We start from the raw sequence: 18,060 nt of genomic DNA on the forward strand, positions 1-18,060 counted from the left end.
CAGGCAAATGGAACAAACTGTGAAGGAAATTTTAGCAACCTATCTAACAGGTGACCAAAAAAAAAAAGTAGGGGCCTCACAAAAGTGTCAAGCACCTATCCAGAATTTCTTTCTGTTAAAGAAAAATGTCAGGAAACTCGGGTAAGACATAGGAGGAAAAAAATGTGGTCAGGCTAATATTATGAAAGTCTCTAAGAGAGATCTGACTACCTGGGGATCTTACCTGGGCTCTGCTCTGGCTCGGCGGGGGTGGAGTACAGCACTGCAGCTGAAGAAATAGGCGGGCGCACTGACGTGCTGGCACACAGGGAGCCGCAGGGGGAGGAAGACGCGGCGCCGTGATGGGCTGGATTGGAGAGAGGAGCCTTACAGTGGGCGGAGACAGATGACGCAGTGAGCGAGGCAGCGAACGTGGCGGAAGTGAAAGGTGTGCGCGATTGCTTGATTTTTTTTTTCTAGCAACGAAGGATGAAGTGAAAGTGGCTGGGTACGCGTGCCAACAGAGAGGACTCTGCATGCCCTGTCTGGCACGCGTGCCATAGGTTCGCCGTCGCTGGTCTAGGAGCTCTATTATATTCCCCATCTCATAAAGTCCACAATTTAATATTTGTTATTACTACTACTATTTAACATTTCTAAAGCACTACCAGGGTTGCGCAGCGCTGTACAATTAACAAAGAAGGACAGTCCCAGCTCAAAGGAGCTTACATCTAAAGGACAAAAAGTGCAGTCAATCAAGATTGAGGCAGTCTAGATTTCCTGGATAGAGGTACAATGGTTAGGTGCCGAAAGCGACATTGAAGAGGTGGGCTTTGAGCAAGGATTTGAAGATGGGTAGGGAGGGGGCTTGGCGTATGGGCTCAGGGAGTTTATTCCAAGCATAGGGTGAGGCGAGGCAGAAAGGGCGGAGTCTGGAGTTGGCGGTGGTGGAGAAGGGTACTGAGAGGAGGGATTTGTCCTGTGTTGTGTATTAGATTCTTGATATACCACCTTTCTGTTGTACAACCAAAGTGGTTATCCACATCATAAAAGAGAAGAAAGAGATAATGGTAATCTCACACCAGCTACAAGATTAAGCTTGGAGACTGAATTTACTCCAGATTCCTTATTTTAGGATACCTTTTGACTACAATTGTCTAGAGCTGTGGTTTCCTAATTTGTCCTTAGTTTTCCCAGTGGATCAGATTTTCAGGATATACATTCTGAATATGCATGCCAACACATAAGAACAAAAGCATAAAGGGCTAAATTCAGTTAATGGCACCCAAATTTGAGTGCTGAAAAAAATGAGTGCTAAGCACTATTCTATAAATGGCGCTACAAGTTGGGTGCTGTTTATAGAATAGTGCTTAGAACCGGGATCCACACCCTATTTTGAGTGTGAAGATTTACACCAACTGAAATCTTGTGTAAATCCTCATGCCTAAATTAGGCATGGATCTGCCTTATTCTGTAATGCTGCGCATAAATTCTAGGAACACACATGACCCGCCCATGCCCACATCTCCTTTTCATATCCGGAAGTAAATATTTACCTGCGCTTCTTTCTACAATACCAACTTGGAAAATGTGCATGTAAATGAAAATTACCAATTAGCGCCAAAAATTGATTGTTAGTAGCCAGTTATTGGTGGTGATTGGCTTGTTATTCAATTAAATTGCACACGCAAATTGGGCACGTGCCCATATTTCCACATGCAATTTAAAGCACCATTTATAGAATTCCCCTGAAAATGAAAGGGAAGAAGATTTCTTTTTAACATTTTCCTGCAAAGTCTGCCTTCCTAGCTGCATTTGGTGCTATGGGGTGGCTAAACATTTTTTGTTTCCTTTTATTTTTGGGGGGGGGGGGGGGGTTGCTCCTAATTTCATTTCACTCCTGGGTTTTTTTTTGGTCTTAGCATTCATTTTCAGCGCATTCATTTTGAAATTAACATGCCTACTAAAAACAAAATGAAGCAAAACAACATTTCATTGGGGGCTTTCAGTTTGTTTCAAAATGCAACAAGCTTGTTTCACTGCTTTTTTCTTTCAGCTTCAAAAGGAATGCACACAAACAGGGCAGGCAGCACCATGGAACTCTCCCTTCATCCCTCCAACACAGTTCACATACCCACACATGACACCTTGTCGAGTTGAAAAGTGGAATTTATTATGGCCACAGCATTCACTTACATATATGAAGACATTTTCAGTATCATGTAAATAATATACATGTATACAGTCAACAATATTTAACAATCAAATATTTCTGTCTAGAGCATTTTGGGCAGGGTGTCTAGCCTTCTGAGTCACATAGCTCTACCCAGTTCCACCTTACTCCTGAGGCACTTTTCGTGCTCAGCCTGATGCATATACCTTTGACATGCTGATGCACTACCATAACATCATTGAAGAGGGGTTGCTGTAAAAGCACCTGCTTGTCATGGTCTCCTCACCCCTCCTACTCCTAGCTGTGGTCATCCCTTGATTCCTGTACTCGAAAAAATCCAGAGCTACCGATCTACCTCCCCAGTTAAGTGTCAGCATCGCTGAAATATAGTCTTGACTTGTGTAAAGTCCAGTATTGCTGTACTATATTCTTAACTCATATAAAGGTCAGCTTCACTGAATAATATCCTTACTTTGTACTCGCAAAGCTATAAGCCTAGTTAAGGTTCACCTGTGCCGTACATATAGTTCAGCATGAATATGCCCTTTCTTTTTTAGGTAAGCATCGTATAAATTGAATAACCTCACTTATAGCTGTTCCCTAGGTATATAGCCACTATCTTTGTATGCAGTACTTTGTCCGTAGATGAACCAGTGCTATATTTGTACACAGCATCGCCAAGAAGTCATCTGAAGAAAGGCTTGCGCAAGCACGCTTATGGCTGCACCAGGTCATGTCCCAGTTATTTGTGTCTATATTGCTGCCACTTGGTTATGTATATATATGGGTGCCACCTGGGTATGCCCGAGTATTTGTATATATATGTATGTGGTCACGCTTCACTTTGACCCCGGATGACAACAGGTAACTAGTGTTCTAGAATTGTTAAGCAACATTGGAAGGGTGTATTTAGGTAATCTTACTGATTTGGGTAAATGAACTCATATCTGGCATAAAAGTACTCCTGCTGTGAGTGTACTCATGGGGGTACAAGTGCCACTGCCCCTGTTATCGACTATAAATAGGGCGTGTTAGTGTTCATGTAAGTAGACTCCCAAATAGTATGTAGAGTTTGATTACCTACTCTAAATAGATATTAGAATGCACCAGAATGCATCCTGAAGGGGTGCAAGACAGTTCAGCACACCTTCCATATTAAATAGGACTTGTGTACTATGCACATCTGACAATGGCCTAGTGATCCTAAGACCAATGACCATTTGGAAAACCTGTATATGTAGTCTATGCGGCTTTTTAACTGGCAAAGGAACTATTGCATGTACCGCTGTAGGGACTTGTGCCTGTAAATTTGTCCAGGAACAAACAAACATGTTAAATACTCCCCTCTCTATTCTGCATCTTATGTTATGCATAAGTGAGCTCATTGAAACCTCTGCCTAATGTCACTCGTTGTAACTCCCACCTATAATAGTTACCTACTCTGTACAGCAATCAGAACGTTCATGCAAGCCAGTTCCACCCCATTCCTTATTAATGAGGAATCACAGGACTTATTTACTATTTGTATCTGGCAAGAACCTAATGGTCAAGATAATCACACGGTGTTGAAAAACCCTAACACATTAGCCTATGCATTCTGAACCCATGAGAAAATGTTACAGTTACCTTCTGCTACGTGTGCTGCTGCGACTAGGAAAGCGAATAGAATGTTGGGTATTATTAGGAAAGGTATGGAAAACAGGTGTGAGGATGTTATAATGCTGTTGTATCGCTCCATGGTGTGACCGCACCTTGAGTACTGTGTTCAATTCTGGTCGCCACATCTCAAGAAAGATATAGTAGAATTGGAAAAGGTGCAGCGAAGGGCGACTAAAATGATAGCGGGGATGGGACGACTTCCCTATGAGAAAGATTAAGGAGGCTAGGCTATTCAGCTCGGAGAAGAGACGGCTGACGGGAGACATGATAGAGGTATATTAAATAATGAGTGGAGTGGAACAGGTGGATGTGAAGCATCTGTTCACGCTTTCCAAAAATACTAGAACTAGGGGGAATGCAATGAAACTACAGTGTAGTAAATTTAAAACAAATCGGAGAAAATTTTTCTTCACCCAATGTATAATTAAACTCTGGAATTCGTTGCCGGAGAAAGTGGTGAAGGCGGTTAGCTTAGCAGAGTTTAAAAAAGGGTTTGGATGGTTTCCTAAAGGACAAGTCCATAAACCCGCTACTAAATGGACTGGGGAAAAATCCACAATTCCAGGAATACATGTATAGAATGTTTGTACGTTTGGGAAGCTTGCCAGGTGCCCTTGGCCTGGATTGGCCGCTGTCGTGAACAGGATGCTGGGCTCGATGGACCCTTGGTCTTTTCCTAGTGTGGCATTACTTATGTACTTATTGCAACTATGTCAATTTCTTAACGGCACGAATATGGTGCTCTCTGACGCATCCACTAATGTTGGGGATCACATACCATGTAGCATTCAGTATCGAGAAAACCACTTGCCGTGTCATCTCGAATGTTGTGATATGAGATGATCATCTTCAGACGAAATCAGTTAGCAGAGCCAGACTAACGGGCCAGTGGTCAAGTAGAGTGTAACAGAACAAGAAGTAACCCCAAGTGTACTCTTTATCTAGCATGTTCTGCACATGCAGGAGTGGAACATATAGGAATGATACTCTTTACCTGGGACTTTAAGAATGTCCCTAGCAGTGTGCAACAGTATTTGTAATGCCACTGCAGAAGTATGTGCAGATGCTGAGCGATTTTGTCATCAATTCGTATGGCCAGTGCTTATTACCAACGAGAAGCACAACACTGGATGCAGTATGTACATCAGTGTTTCCTTGTGAGAAGCATGGTTTATGCAACTACCCATTGAGGAGCACCATCTTATGCCTTGATGGACACACAAAACTGCAATGCGTACTGCATTAATAACTAGATATCCGAGGTGCATGAGGTGTAATCCAGTAGTTGTAATCTGCTGTGCTGATGTCACTACTATTACCCTTATTCCGTGTATACTGCTGAAATGAAAACATCACAATAAAAGTGGTCAATGTCAGGAACCTGTTGGGAATTAATTTATGAAAACAATGAGATTCCTTAAGCCCTTTAGATCATAGCCTATGTGTAGTCCTCAAGTAACAACCAGCCAACTGGAAACCTGATCTGGTGAGCAAGAACCCTGGTGAATGACCCTGTCTACTTATGTGTAACAAATTCAGCTGGAATTATCATCCCATATACTCCTTGGATCCTATCTTACTGCCACTGGAATTAGCTAACTTCATAGTGTATTGTTACTTTTAAAAGTCAGCCATGAATGCAGATTAGCCTTTGTTGTACTGATGTGGAAGTATCCTGATGTGAATGCAATAAAACCTCCATGTATAGCTTAAACTGAGATAAGGTTTGTAAAGATAACCTGATATAGAAAAATTGTTCCAGTGCTCATGGATAAAAGCACTTCATCGAAAGCTAGGCATGACTCCTGTCCAGAGCCATGCAGTCACAAACCAAAAGAAAAGAAATCTTCCATATGTGACCCTTACATGGATACACCTACGGATTCAGTTGTGTTGGGATATTAACCAGTGTGTGAATAATGTAGATGCACACAATGTGCTGCTTTGAAGAGCAAGTACATGATGGCCAAATTAATGATATCAGCCGTAACATAGGCTTGACTGAGAGCAGGCTGAAATGTATGTTATTTTGCCCATGGGTCCCCTTTGTTCTTCCTGTAAATAGGCAGATTTCCACCCTGACATTAACAGTTAATTTAATTTTTTAAGCAGAAACAAAACTTCTGCCTATGTAAATTAATGTGAAAAGGAAAGGGGGGGGGGGGGTGAACATCTTTTCAGGGATAAATCACTTAAAATAATCATGTAATACTGATTCTAATAATCTGCCTTGTTTTTTTAACAGGGAAGAAATTTCAATTTAGTAAGTAGCCCTTGAATAACAACCTTGGATTTCCTCAACTAACAGCCTTGAAATCTGCAATGCCACAGCCTGGGAACTAGGAGTATTATGATACAATATTGAATATGGAGCTTAGGAGACCTGACCGTTCCACTGTCCATGAAAAGCAGACCCCCAAATTCATAAAGGGCACTTTATTCAGTCCCAAAGAGCAAAATTAAAACTGGGTCCTTCGTTTACAACTGGGATAGCAATGAATGCATCGAGACTGGTTCAAGCTGGTGCTATTTAGGAGATGGGAAAACATATGAGCTGGACAGTTGTTCATAGGGATTGCATGACCTAGAGGTGCCGTCCACAACAGCTGTCCTCCAAGCAACCTAGGTACATTCCAGGTAATGGACTAGTCAGTACCCAGTGCTTCATGTCCTGTAAGGCCTCAAGGAGGTTATCAAAGGGGCCTATTGTTCTCAGGCTGATGTCCAGGAGCACATTGCCAAAGCTATTTTCATGTCTGAAAAGACATTACTATACACGCATATCATAACTGGGAACTTCTTTGGGCCCCAATATGCCATATTGTTGCAACATATTAAGTGACAGCAGACAAGACATGAATGGACCTTCCTGTCTGCCCCAGTTACTCAGTATGATGAGAAAAGGCCCGAAGCCATTTACAACTCTTGGGAATGTAAGGGAAAAAAGAGCAGTATGTGGAGAGCCTTATATACCAATGCCTGTAGTATGGGAAACAGATGCCTGGATCTGGATGCAGTAATGGTAGAAGCCGCTTTGGATTCAGTGACGGTCATGGAGTTGTGGTTCATGGAGAACCATGATTTCTCTTGGGCGTTTCTGGGACATAAAACTGCAGAAGGCAGCTCGGCTCTGCCCTTATGCTCCCTCTTACCTGAATTTCCATAGGAGCCCTTATGCTACCATATCCGTGACCTAGTCCATACTAGACAGCCTAGCACCAGCCTTGGTTTTTCACACCATTGAAACACCAATTTTCATGTAAAACACATTAAAAAAACAGTTAATAACTACTTATGCAGGTTATTAATCAATTATATGTCACCAAGTAAGAATAAAACCCCTTGCTTGCTCTGACTTCATAATAGCGGACACATGCTGAATATGGCTACATATACTTAGGATGTGTGTCGAATATACAATGTGAAGGTTGAAAGTATGCCACGTGACCTGGGAATAGGGGTCACATATCCAAAATCCCCCTATTTCTTGTTTTGTGTTGTTCCACCCAGGGCTGTAGCCTACCACCATTAGTTGCAAGACAAGAGGTAATTTCCAACCCCCCACAACGCAAACCCTCGGGCTCTCCTGAGACCGAAAGGCCCAATATGGGAAGACTACTGGCAGCCCAAGTCAGCCTCAGCCTGCGCACCAACCCAAGTCCGAGCAGCAGAGAACAGCTGAAATATAAGAGGCCCATATTAAGTAGAATGCCCCACATGTCACCAGCAGCCAAGGCCAGCTAGTGCGCCATCTCAGGCCCACCAGAGAGGACCGATTTCAGTGGGCATGCCCAAGAGACCATGGAGATCCTCAGGAGAAGGGGCCAGACAAGGCCATGAAAGAGTCAAGCTGACTCCGGCTTTCTGAACCGCATTGTCTACGCACGTGAAATCCCCCATCACCATACAAAAATACGGCACACTAAAACGCCCATCACTCGCCCGCAGGCCCATGCTCCTATGCCGTGCTTCCAACACACTCCTCTGCCACAGTGCTCACCTGGCACCAGCAGGTCATGTCCCCTGCTGAGCGCCTTTCTGCCTACTGCTGCCGAACCAAAAATACCAGTAAGGATGTACATTCGTATTTGGTGCAGCAAAGAAAGCCCGTCCACGAGGCAGGTAGTATTCCCTACCCTGGGCACTGTCCCTCATGGGTGCTCTCTACCTGAAAGGACAACAAAACAGCTGTACGGCCAGCCCTTATGGCACTCTGGATCTCGTGGCCATGCCATCTGCCACTTCTCCGCAACACTTACCAACCATGCCGCAAAACTCGCCCTCTGCCCAAAGTGCTGTGGGACCACACAAGAGGATCATGAGGTAGAAAGCCACATGCATGTGGCAAAAAAGGAAGATTGGGAACAAAGGGGATGCTGTTTGAATCTCCGGGCACAGAGAAATGTGGTGAGCCGGAGAACTGCTGGAGCAGCATGGCAAAATGGTGATTTGCACTCTTGCAATGCCCCTCTTGTTGCCTCCAGTGGCCACTCCTTTTTCTGTCTCCTGGACCTTCCCTTCTGTTCCTGCTTCCTCCCCCCCGCCTTTTCTAACTCCCCTCTTCCTTCTTTATGTCTAACCTGCCACCTGCTTGCTCTCCCCTCTCCTTGGGCCGCCACCTGTTTGTGTGGCTACCTGCCTAAATGTCTGGTTCAGATTCCTTTCCTATTTACTGCTTCTTTGTTGTGCTGGTTAATAAGTTTCTCTGTCTCGCAAACCTTCAGCTAATATCTTATATAGGGACCTACTTACTAAACAAAGCATTGTAAGGATTTGCTGTTACTCCACATTAATGGCAAAATTGAATCACTCATTAATTTTATTTATTTTATTTATTTGTGTGCATGATATACCGCAAGTAGAGCCTTGACAGGCGACTAAGTGGTTTACAACAACAGATTAAAAATAAATACTCGGCAGTGCTGATGAAGGGGGTAACAAAGGGAAGTGGGATAGGAGGCTGAGGAGAGAGAAATGGGGTGGGAGCTGGGGGAGAAGACAAAAAAAAAAGAGCCTTTAAGATAAGATAGATGTAAAGGCCTCAGCAAAATGTTGGGTCTTCTGAACAGTCTTGAAAGACTGCAGGGGCATAGGTGCTCTAAGAGGCCCTTTTACTAAGCTGTGGTAAAAAGGGCCATGAGCTAGCGGTGGAGCCGATTTTGCCGCACGCTGTGGCCCTTTTTACCACAGCAGATAAAAAAGGCTGAAAATAGCCATGTGAGGAGGAACACTTAGCACCACCCATTGAGTTGGTGGTAAGGGCTCTCGTGCTAACCCGGCAGTAACCAGGTAGTGCACAGCACTGGCTGATTACTGCCTGGTAACCGCCACATTAAACAATCGAGCCCTATTTTCCCCAACACTGGAAATGGTGCATGCTGGTGCTGGGGCTACTGCCGATGCCTGCATTGGGCCGGTGGTAGCTCCAAATTGGCGCGGTTAGCCTACTTTGGGCTTACCACCGCTTTGTAAAAGGGCCCCTCCGTGAGGGGGGGATACTATTCCAAAGCTTGAGGCCCAAGTAACTGAATGCAATGTCACGAGAGAGGGATAGATGCAGTGCTGATGGAGAAGGAACACAATGAAGGTTGTCAAAGGAGGACTGTAGACATTTAGAAGAGCTCGTAAGATTATGATTACACCTCTTTCTCAGCACCTTCCCAATATTAACATAAAATTCCATGTTAGTCATTAAGGGGCTATTCTATAACCGAGCCCAGAGTGCTCTAATTAGGTGCCCAGAGGCTGTGCAGTATTCTGTAATGGAAAGTAGGACACTATTTTTCTTTATAGACTACTAGAGCAACTGGGTATACACGTGCCTAATATTTAGGCGCTCACAACTAAACCAGCCATAGAACTAGTGTAAGTGTGAGCAGCTACAGTAAGTATAAATGAGTGCCCCACCTATGTCCTGTCCATGCACCACCCCTGCGTATGTCCCCTTAAAAATATGCACTATGAAGGTTAAGCAGATACTTGCAGAATAGCCTTAGGTAGTATCTGGCATATAGGCATGCAAGTGCATGTGCATTAATTGTCTAGAATACTAGCATACACATACAAATATTACTGCCTAGTTTATAGAATTGTCCTGTAAATGCAGGTTTTAATGTATCATAATGATTTTTAAACACATGTTAAAATCCATGTTAAACACTTAATACACTGTAGTAAATAAACCCAATAGACTTTTCTCAGAGAAAGATGCAGACTCTTTCTGTCATTTTTTTCACATATGCACAGAGGTCACTGTACCCCTATCAGGTCTAAAACAACCCCCTATTTCTTAGCAGTTAAATAGGAAAGAAAAAATTTGAAAATCTCAGATTTTTATTGGGGGGGGGGGGGGGGGGGTGATGGAGGTAAAGCAGCAGTTTCCTTCTGCTCCATCGGAACTGAAGCTGTGATCCACCACTATGAAGATTCATTTGCAAACATCTAGACCAGACTGAGTCAAAGGATCCATCAAACCCAAAAGATCCAACAGTGGTCAATCCAATTCACAAATACTTGGCAGAATCCCCCAAAGTAGATTACATGCTGCTTTTCCTGCTGGATAAACAGTGACATTAACCAAGTCCACCTTAAGAATGGTTTATAGATTTTATAGGGGTTCCAACCCTGACCATCAGGTATCACCTAATTGTAATAATTATGACTTCCATTATATACCTTCCACTCCAGGGTTATGAAAGCTGTCTTCAAAACATCTCCAGCTTCAGCTGACTCAGGCCCAGATGCACAAAACCTAATGAGCAAGCAATGTGGTTGTTATACAAGTTCTAGCCGGTTTAGCGAGCAAGGAGTAAAATGAGACATGCACAAAGGGGTTCTCCAAGCTCTTTTCCTATCATGGTAGTAGCTCAAGAAAACAGAATGCAAAGCTATTATAATGAGCTAATTATTATACAAATATGCATGCAAATTGATGCACAGCCATTTTCCGAACCGATGCAAGAAGCAGCACATACCTCTACCGTTGAAATATTAATGGGTGGTCAGGAGCTGTTGGTACTACCTAGAATGACACCTGAACAGTGGAGGGAAGAATTTCAGCCCAACAGAATCAGCCCTTTCTGTTGATTGCCTGAAGGTAAAAGGTTTCCGTTAAGAAACAGTATTTGTGCCATCAGTGGAGGGATAGAAAGAAAACAGTGGCTTAGCAAAAACAAGATGTAATGATGAATCAAACTTTCAGTCATTACCTGATCAGAGTTCTCACGCAATGGGGTCATTAGTATTAATCTACAAAGAGAAAGTGTAAGCGGGAAACAAAAAAAAAAAGCTGTTTTCATACACACAGCTTGTCTGTATGTATGAAAGCCGTCTGTGACATGCACAGAGCAGTCACGCTTAGCGACTGGCTGCTCTGCGCATGCTCAGCTGGCCGACTTGCTTCCCCCCATCACATGCACATGAGACCTGTTCACAAAAGCAGTGAGCAGCTCATCTGCATGTTATTCTCTTTGGGAATCCATCTGTATTTCCAAACTGGATTCTTAATGGGGATGTTAGTGCATCTGGGCCTCAATGTGTGGAAGGTTTGACCCTGGAAAAGAACCAAGGCCCACCTACATAGCAGCATATAACACTGCTACTGAGCAAAAAAGTCGTTTCATTTCTTATACTAAAACAGAACAAGCAGTCATGGTACAGTGCACAAACTGTGGGGCAGCAGGCTTCAATGCTGGTTTCTATATCCACAGTAAGATAATAGCAGATAAAGACGATAATGACCTGTCCAATTTGACCAGTAAGGTGGTTAGGATTGTAAATGCTGCTCCATCATTACACCCTCTTAGATGTTTAAAAGACCAACAGTTAGGACATTTTAAAAAGCAGTAAAATTTTAGCAGCAACATTGTTTTTAAAACTAAACACATTTATCCAGACTGGGACTTTGCCCTAGTTCACAGGAGGCCAGATGAGCCCTCAAGATCCAATCCAACCTGTTAAACAGAAATTTTTTTCAGTTTACCTGCTAGAGTCTCCTGCTATGAATCTGTTAACCACCTAGGCCCTCCCAGTCTGCCCAGTTATTGCAGTCAATTTGTTGTGATAGGACACAGATGAGCTGTATTTAATTTATTATGGGCCTCATGTCTCATGAAGGTAATTTTTAGAACCAGAAGACTTCACAAAGAGTGTGAATACTTGTTTGATCAAGAAATGTTTGGTTTCTTATTTACTCTGATTATATACATAAAATGTGTTTCTACAGTGAAAGTGTAGAGTATGTTGTGTAGGTCAGTGTAACAAACTCCCACTTTAATGCATTTTGAACTTAATTGTGTGAAAACATTTACAAGGTGCTGTAAATCCCATGAATGTTCATTGTGAATATTCTGAAAACCTGAGCAGCTAGGGAAGATAGGATAGGAACCATAGCCATATAGCAATGAATATAAGCTACCAGAAGATGGCTGGGAAAGGAGATGAATTGGATAAACTGAGAATGTATTTTTATGCCACTGGATTATTTTATTGTTATGTTTGTTTTTATGGTGACTCTGTATTCTCTTCCTGCTAGCTCTGCCATGCCCAGAGAACAGTACCTATAAGACCTGTGCATTCACCTGCTCCACCAGCTGCGCTGTATTCTGGGGCATGCAAGATTGCCCAGAGACGTGTGCTGAGGGCTGTGAGTGCAACAATGGATTTTTCTTCGATGGAGAGAGATGTGTGCCGATGGAAGAATGTGGATGCTATGAAAATGGAAGAATTTACAAGGTTAATCAACTGCTAGTATTTTCTCATTTTCTCCCATTCTTCTGCATTGTTTCTTTGTTTAATTGGTACAGTTTTTGATCAGAATGACTGGTCTATTTCCAACACTGCAAGTCCATTCACATGAGGGAGGCATTGCTTCCCCTCTCCCCCATCCCAGCTTCTTTAGGCAGCATAAAATTACTCCCAGCATAGCTGTAGTATCAGCATTGACACCAAAACCCATACCTACAGTCAGAGAATTTTACATTTCATTATCACTTTTAATAATATGAACTCTCTCTCTCTCCCCCCCCCCCCACACCTTTATTCTTTACACTTTCTTCCTGTTTCAACTCTAAATTCTTTTTGATGGATTCCCCCAACATTCTTCTCTCCTTGGTGTTCCCTCACATAGGTCCTTTCTCCATACAAATTTATAGGACCTCATGCCACACCACCCTCCTGGTTGGCAGAAGGAAGGTAGTACTTCATACCAGGGACAGAGAATTGAGGACTGGGCACTAGGGATCAAGATAGGGCACATATAATTGAAAATGAGAAGAGCAGTGCTCTCTACAACTTGCTGGGTGTATGCAAGAGCCTGAAAAAACCCTAGCTTGTTTTAGGGTCAATTCAAGGAACTGCTGCAGATTATTACTGACAGTAAGAGATGAGAGAGGGCAAGTCCTCCCAATTCAACACAAGAATAGGTTTAGGCCCCTCATTATAGTCTTTAAGTCACCACAGATTGACAGTGGTCAGGGACCCCGAGCAGTAAAGGGCATTGTGGCCCTCCAGCCACTGTCAGCCCCCCACCGCTGCATCGCTGCCCCCTCCTGCACAACCGCTACCGCTGCCACCCTCCCCAGTCCTACTTTAAAGGGCCTGGTGATCTAGTGGCTTCTTTGGGAGCAGGAAAAAAACCCACTATTTCCTGCCCGCAATTGCTACTATGCCCACCAGCGGTGCTGGCCGTGTTTTTCAAAATGGCTGCCGACACTTACCGTGGTAGTCTCGCAGGTCTCTGCAGTCATTTTTAAAACACTGTGGCGTGGCATGGCACCAGCACCATTATGCAGAGTAGCTGTAGCAGCAGTGGGATTCTTTCCTGCCCCGCAGAGGCCACTAGACCACCAGGCCTTCAAGGTAGGTCCAGGGAGGGCTGCAATGTGCTTTTTTTTTTTTTTTAAATCTTTATTTAAGTTTTTACCAAACATAACATTTATGAGTGATATTACACTAATTAGAATAATATTCCATTCATTACAAGGGGATTATTACAGAAAATAATACTCTTTCTAACGACCACAATAGTATGAAATTGATCCAAGAAAGAAATAGAAAAAGAAATTCCCTGCTTAAATAAGCAGATTCACGTTAGGTTAAATCAAATAAGTAGCTACATTCCCAAGTGGGTTACTCAAAGCCTGCATACAGTGTTGCATAAGTGACTAGACTTGTACATTGACCTCTTCTCTGCTTTTTAGAAAATCTTCTAATTGTTTTGGGTCAAAAAATTGATATTGCTTAGATTGCAAGATTATTCTACATACACATGGATATCTCAAAAGAAAATTTGCTCCAATCGCCAAAGCTCTCAGGCATAACAACAAAAACATCTTGCGTCTCTTTTGAGTTTCCCTGGATAAATTGGGGAAACCTCTTGCAATGTGCTTTAGTGACAACGAGCAACTAGGCAGAGCCTCTGGGTCCCCTAGAGCCTCTGGACCCTCAGGCACTGCCCGGTTGCCCAAATGGCTGGTCCGCCCCTGCTTAGGGGGTAAGTAGTAAAGCTGTGTTAGGGCCTTAAATCACATTATTTGCCCCCTGAACGTGACCTAAAGGACCCTAACACAACTTAACTTGTCTTACTATGGAGATATTTAGGTTGCCATGTGTTACATAGTAATGAGATGCAAAACATGCAAATGCATGTAAAGAAGCTCATTACTATGTGAATACTACTACTTAAAATTTCTATAACACTATTAGATGTATGTAGTGTTGTACATATTATATGCAGATACTTTCTCTGTCCTTAGCAGGCTCACAATCTAAGGGGTCCTTTTACTAGGGTTACCATATGTCCGGTTTTACCCGGACAAGTCCTCTTTTTGAGGACATGCCGGGCAACCGGGCGAGTTTTGCCAGCCTGCCTGTTTGTCTGGATTTCCGGACAAACGGGCAGGCTGGCGGGTTGGTGGGTCTAGTGGTGTCCTATTCTCCACTCCCCTTACTTTACTATACAGCCCTGGTGGTCTAATGACCTCTTTGGGGCAGGAAAGAGGCCCCTCTTTCCTGCCCGGAGCACCTTTATACTGTTCCTTGCTGACGGTCCCGCTACCGAGAGTTGAAGTCTTGCAAGGCCACTTCAACTCTCGGCGGCCATTTTGAATCCGCGCCGACACCGGAGTCAGCAAAGAACAGTATGCAGGTGCTCTGGGCAGGAAAGAAGAGGCTGTTTCCTGCCCCGAAGAAGTCACTAGACCACCAGGGCAGTTAGTAAGGTAAGGTAAATGGAGGATTGGACACCCTTAGGGGTGTGTGATGGGGGGCAGGGGGTATGTGATGGGGGGCAGTGTGTGTGTGTGACGGGGGGGTGTGTGTGTGAAAGGGGTGGGGATGGTATGTGAAAGGGGGTGTGTTGTGGGCAGGGCGGGGTGGGTTGTGGTGGGGCGGGGCATGTGTCCTCTTTTTGGGGGGAACAAATATGGTAACACTACCTTTTACTAATCTACGGTAAGCACTAATGCGTGCTTACTGCAGCAAAAAGGGTTTACCTTAGGATGTGGTCAGGCATCCCACTGTAATTTTTGCTTGTATGCATTCTACCCATGTACTAAAAATTAAATTTATTTTTTAGCACTGGAGGCAGGTCTGGAGACGGAGAGTGGGTGTGTTCTGAGCTAATTGGTTAATGCAGTTACATTGCTGCATGCTAACCGATTAGCCCACGGTTAGTGCGTGCGCCCTTACTCCCTATATAATGGATGGCAATAGGGGCTCACGTGCAGTGGCAAAAATAGCATGTGGCCATTAATATAGAATATGGAAAAATCAAGCATTTTACCCCTGTGGTAAAAAATGGCCTTAGCGCAGGAATGACCTGCATAAGCCTGCACTAAGGCCATTTTTTACTGCAGTTTGGTATAAGGGCTACCTGTATGTAAGAGGGGGGGGGGGGGGGGTTGTACCTGGGGCAATGAAGGGTTGAATTGAATCCAGTTCCCCTAGTTATCTGGCTGCTGCATTAACGACTGGTCTACTCCTCCACTCCTCAGAGTTTGGTGTGCAAGTTGTGTTATGAGCAGAAAATCAACCGCATAAGCTGGGGTTATTTTACCCTGCTAGGAGCATGGAGCCTCAGTATTGCAACCCCCTACTTTTAGCCAGTGCTTAAAGAGGTCCCCCCCCCCCCAACACTCCCTCCCCAATTAAGGTCCCTCATAGCCCCAAAGGCACCACACTCCCTATATGATGGCAGATAAAGACCTGTACGGTCCTTCCAGTCTGCCCAACAAGATAAACTCATTATATATGGTATGCAATACTTTATATGTATACCTTGGTGGTCAACAGGCAGGAGTGATTCCCAATCATTCCTGCCTTGGCTGGCACAGTCTTCAAAGTGGCACCCCTAGTGGTAATATGATGCTACTACCAGTAGAGGGTCATGTTTCCTAATATGGAATTATCCCAAGGTGTCATAACCTGATAAAGAGGTAATTTCTGGTTAAAGTAGGGACAGCAGGTGGAAACTACAAGCCAGCTAACAGAGAAAAGACAGTGCCATTTATTTTAAATTCTATTTAATTTTTAAATGTATGCATGCAACACATTGGGTTGTCTAACTATCGTATTTTAGTAAACCTATTGATTGGATTGCCAAGGGCTGACCAGAGACTAATTGAGCTGTCTCTCTGATACAACAGCTCCATGAGAAGGTGTGGTCCAGTGACTGTAGCCAGGTGTGTGAGTGCAGCACCATCAAAAGCATGATCTGTAAACCCAGCAGCTGTGGTGGTGACAACGTATGTGAAATAAGAGATGGTATCAGGGGCTGCTTCCCAAAAGGTAAGCCAGCTAGTACTTAAACTCCATTCCTGGAAATAGAAGGTTTTGTTTTTGAAGTCAGACTTCTGTTATATTGTCTTTTAAACGAAAGTTTAAACTGTATAAATGCAGACACATCTGCTTAATCCATGAACTCACAGAAGCTCAGTGAGATCATGCCTGGGGAATAGGAAAGATGGGTACAGAAAGCAGTACTGATTCAGTACAGGGGTGATTTTCAAACTCTCTGCAATAGAATAGAGACTGTACACACTCCCTATCCACAAAATTAACGCATACTTTCACTCTAAACATTACTGTATGTGCATTTCTGACCAAAACTCTGCATGTTGTGGAGCAAAGTGCAGGCAAATGCATATGTATTTTCTGGCGTGTACAGTAGGAGCAGCAATTTTTTTTTAATGCAACTAAAAAAACAGTGGCATCACTTGGCAACTTACATGTATAAGTGCAGCTGATTATATGTGTAGTGGCCCCATTTCAGAACATTATGAGGATGATTCTGTAACAGGCTACCTAGACTGAGAGGACAAGAAGGTACCTATATGTATCCTATTTTATATAGACACATATAATTATAAAATATCAGCACAATTCCTGTAGAAATCACAGCATGAATATTTATGCCTACCCAGAATCAGGCATAAATGTTCACATGTAAAATGCATGAAGGTTAAGGGTCAAGGATTTGATATAACGCCTTTCTGCGGTACAACCAAAGTGGTTTACAAATATTATATGCAGTATTTTCTCTGCCCCTAGTGGGTCACAATCTAAGTTTTTGTACCTGGGGCAATGGAAGGTTAAGTAACTTGCTCAGAGTCACAAACACATGTATTTTATGTAGTACATACGAAAATCATGACCCCTGCCTGTGCTTCACATCTACCCCTAGATCATATAAAAGTATACATGTTCTATCATCACACATACTTTTATGTGTAGGGTAATTTTATCTACGTATACAGTCATCCATGTGTGAAAATGCTTTAATAAAATTATCCTCTCTATATATAAGTGGGGCCAATTAACTAGTGAAACTGCAAAAGTTTTTTTCTCTGCTTCAAAGATCAAAACCCCCAGGAAATTAAGAGCACTAATGCCTTCAGTCTTTCACATGAAGACCTAGCTGAAATGAGCAGTTTTATGACAGTTATGCTTGCTTCGGAACATATGCACAAAGAGACAGGGAATCTTTGTGATTATCCCTCAGATTCTATATAGCACGCCTAGAGATCAGTGCTGAAATCCAAGCGTATTCTCTAACAACGTGCCTAACTTAATTGGCTTAAGAAGCCAAACAGCACTTAACAAGCAATAAAGAACACTAATTGGCAATAATCAGAATTCACTAAGCGTATTCTGTAATTCACTGCGCCTAAATTTTAATGCGTACAAGCAAAAAAGGGTGTGGTTATGGGCATGGAAATGGGTGCTTCATGGTCCTTTCAAAATTTATGCAT

At 43.2% G+C, this 18,060-nt stretch overlaps 1 protein-coding gene across 3 annotated transcripts in view; it reads left to right on the forward strand.

Annotated features, from left to right (window-relative positions):
• LOC115476928 (IgGFc-binding protein-like) overlaps positions 1 to 18,060 on the forward strand; it is a 920,282-nt gene that overhangs the window by 223,501 nt on the left and 678,721 nt on the right. For all 3 annotated transcript variants that reach the window (XM_030213515.1, XM_030213514.1, XM_030213517.1), the window contains 2 exons: positions 12,345 to 12,544; positions 16,456 to 16,597. In XM_030213515.1, the coding sequence (XP_030069375.1) occupies positions 12,345 to 12,544; positions 16,456 to 16,597 (342 nt within the window). The remainder of the gene's footprint in view (positions 1 to 12,344; positions 12,545 to 16,455; positions 16,598 to 18,060) is intronic.

This window comes from Microcaecilia unicolor, chromosome 8 (assembly GCF_901765095.1).
Source record: "Microcaecilia unicolor chromosome 8, aMicUni1.1, whole genome shotgun sequence".
Taxonomy (NCBI): domain Eukaryota; kingdom Metazoa; phylum Chordata; class Amphibia; order Gymnophiona; family Siphonopidae; genus Microcaecilia; species Microcaecilia unicolor.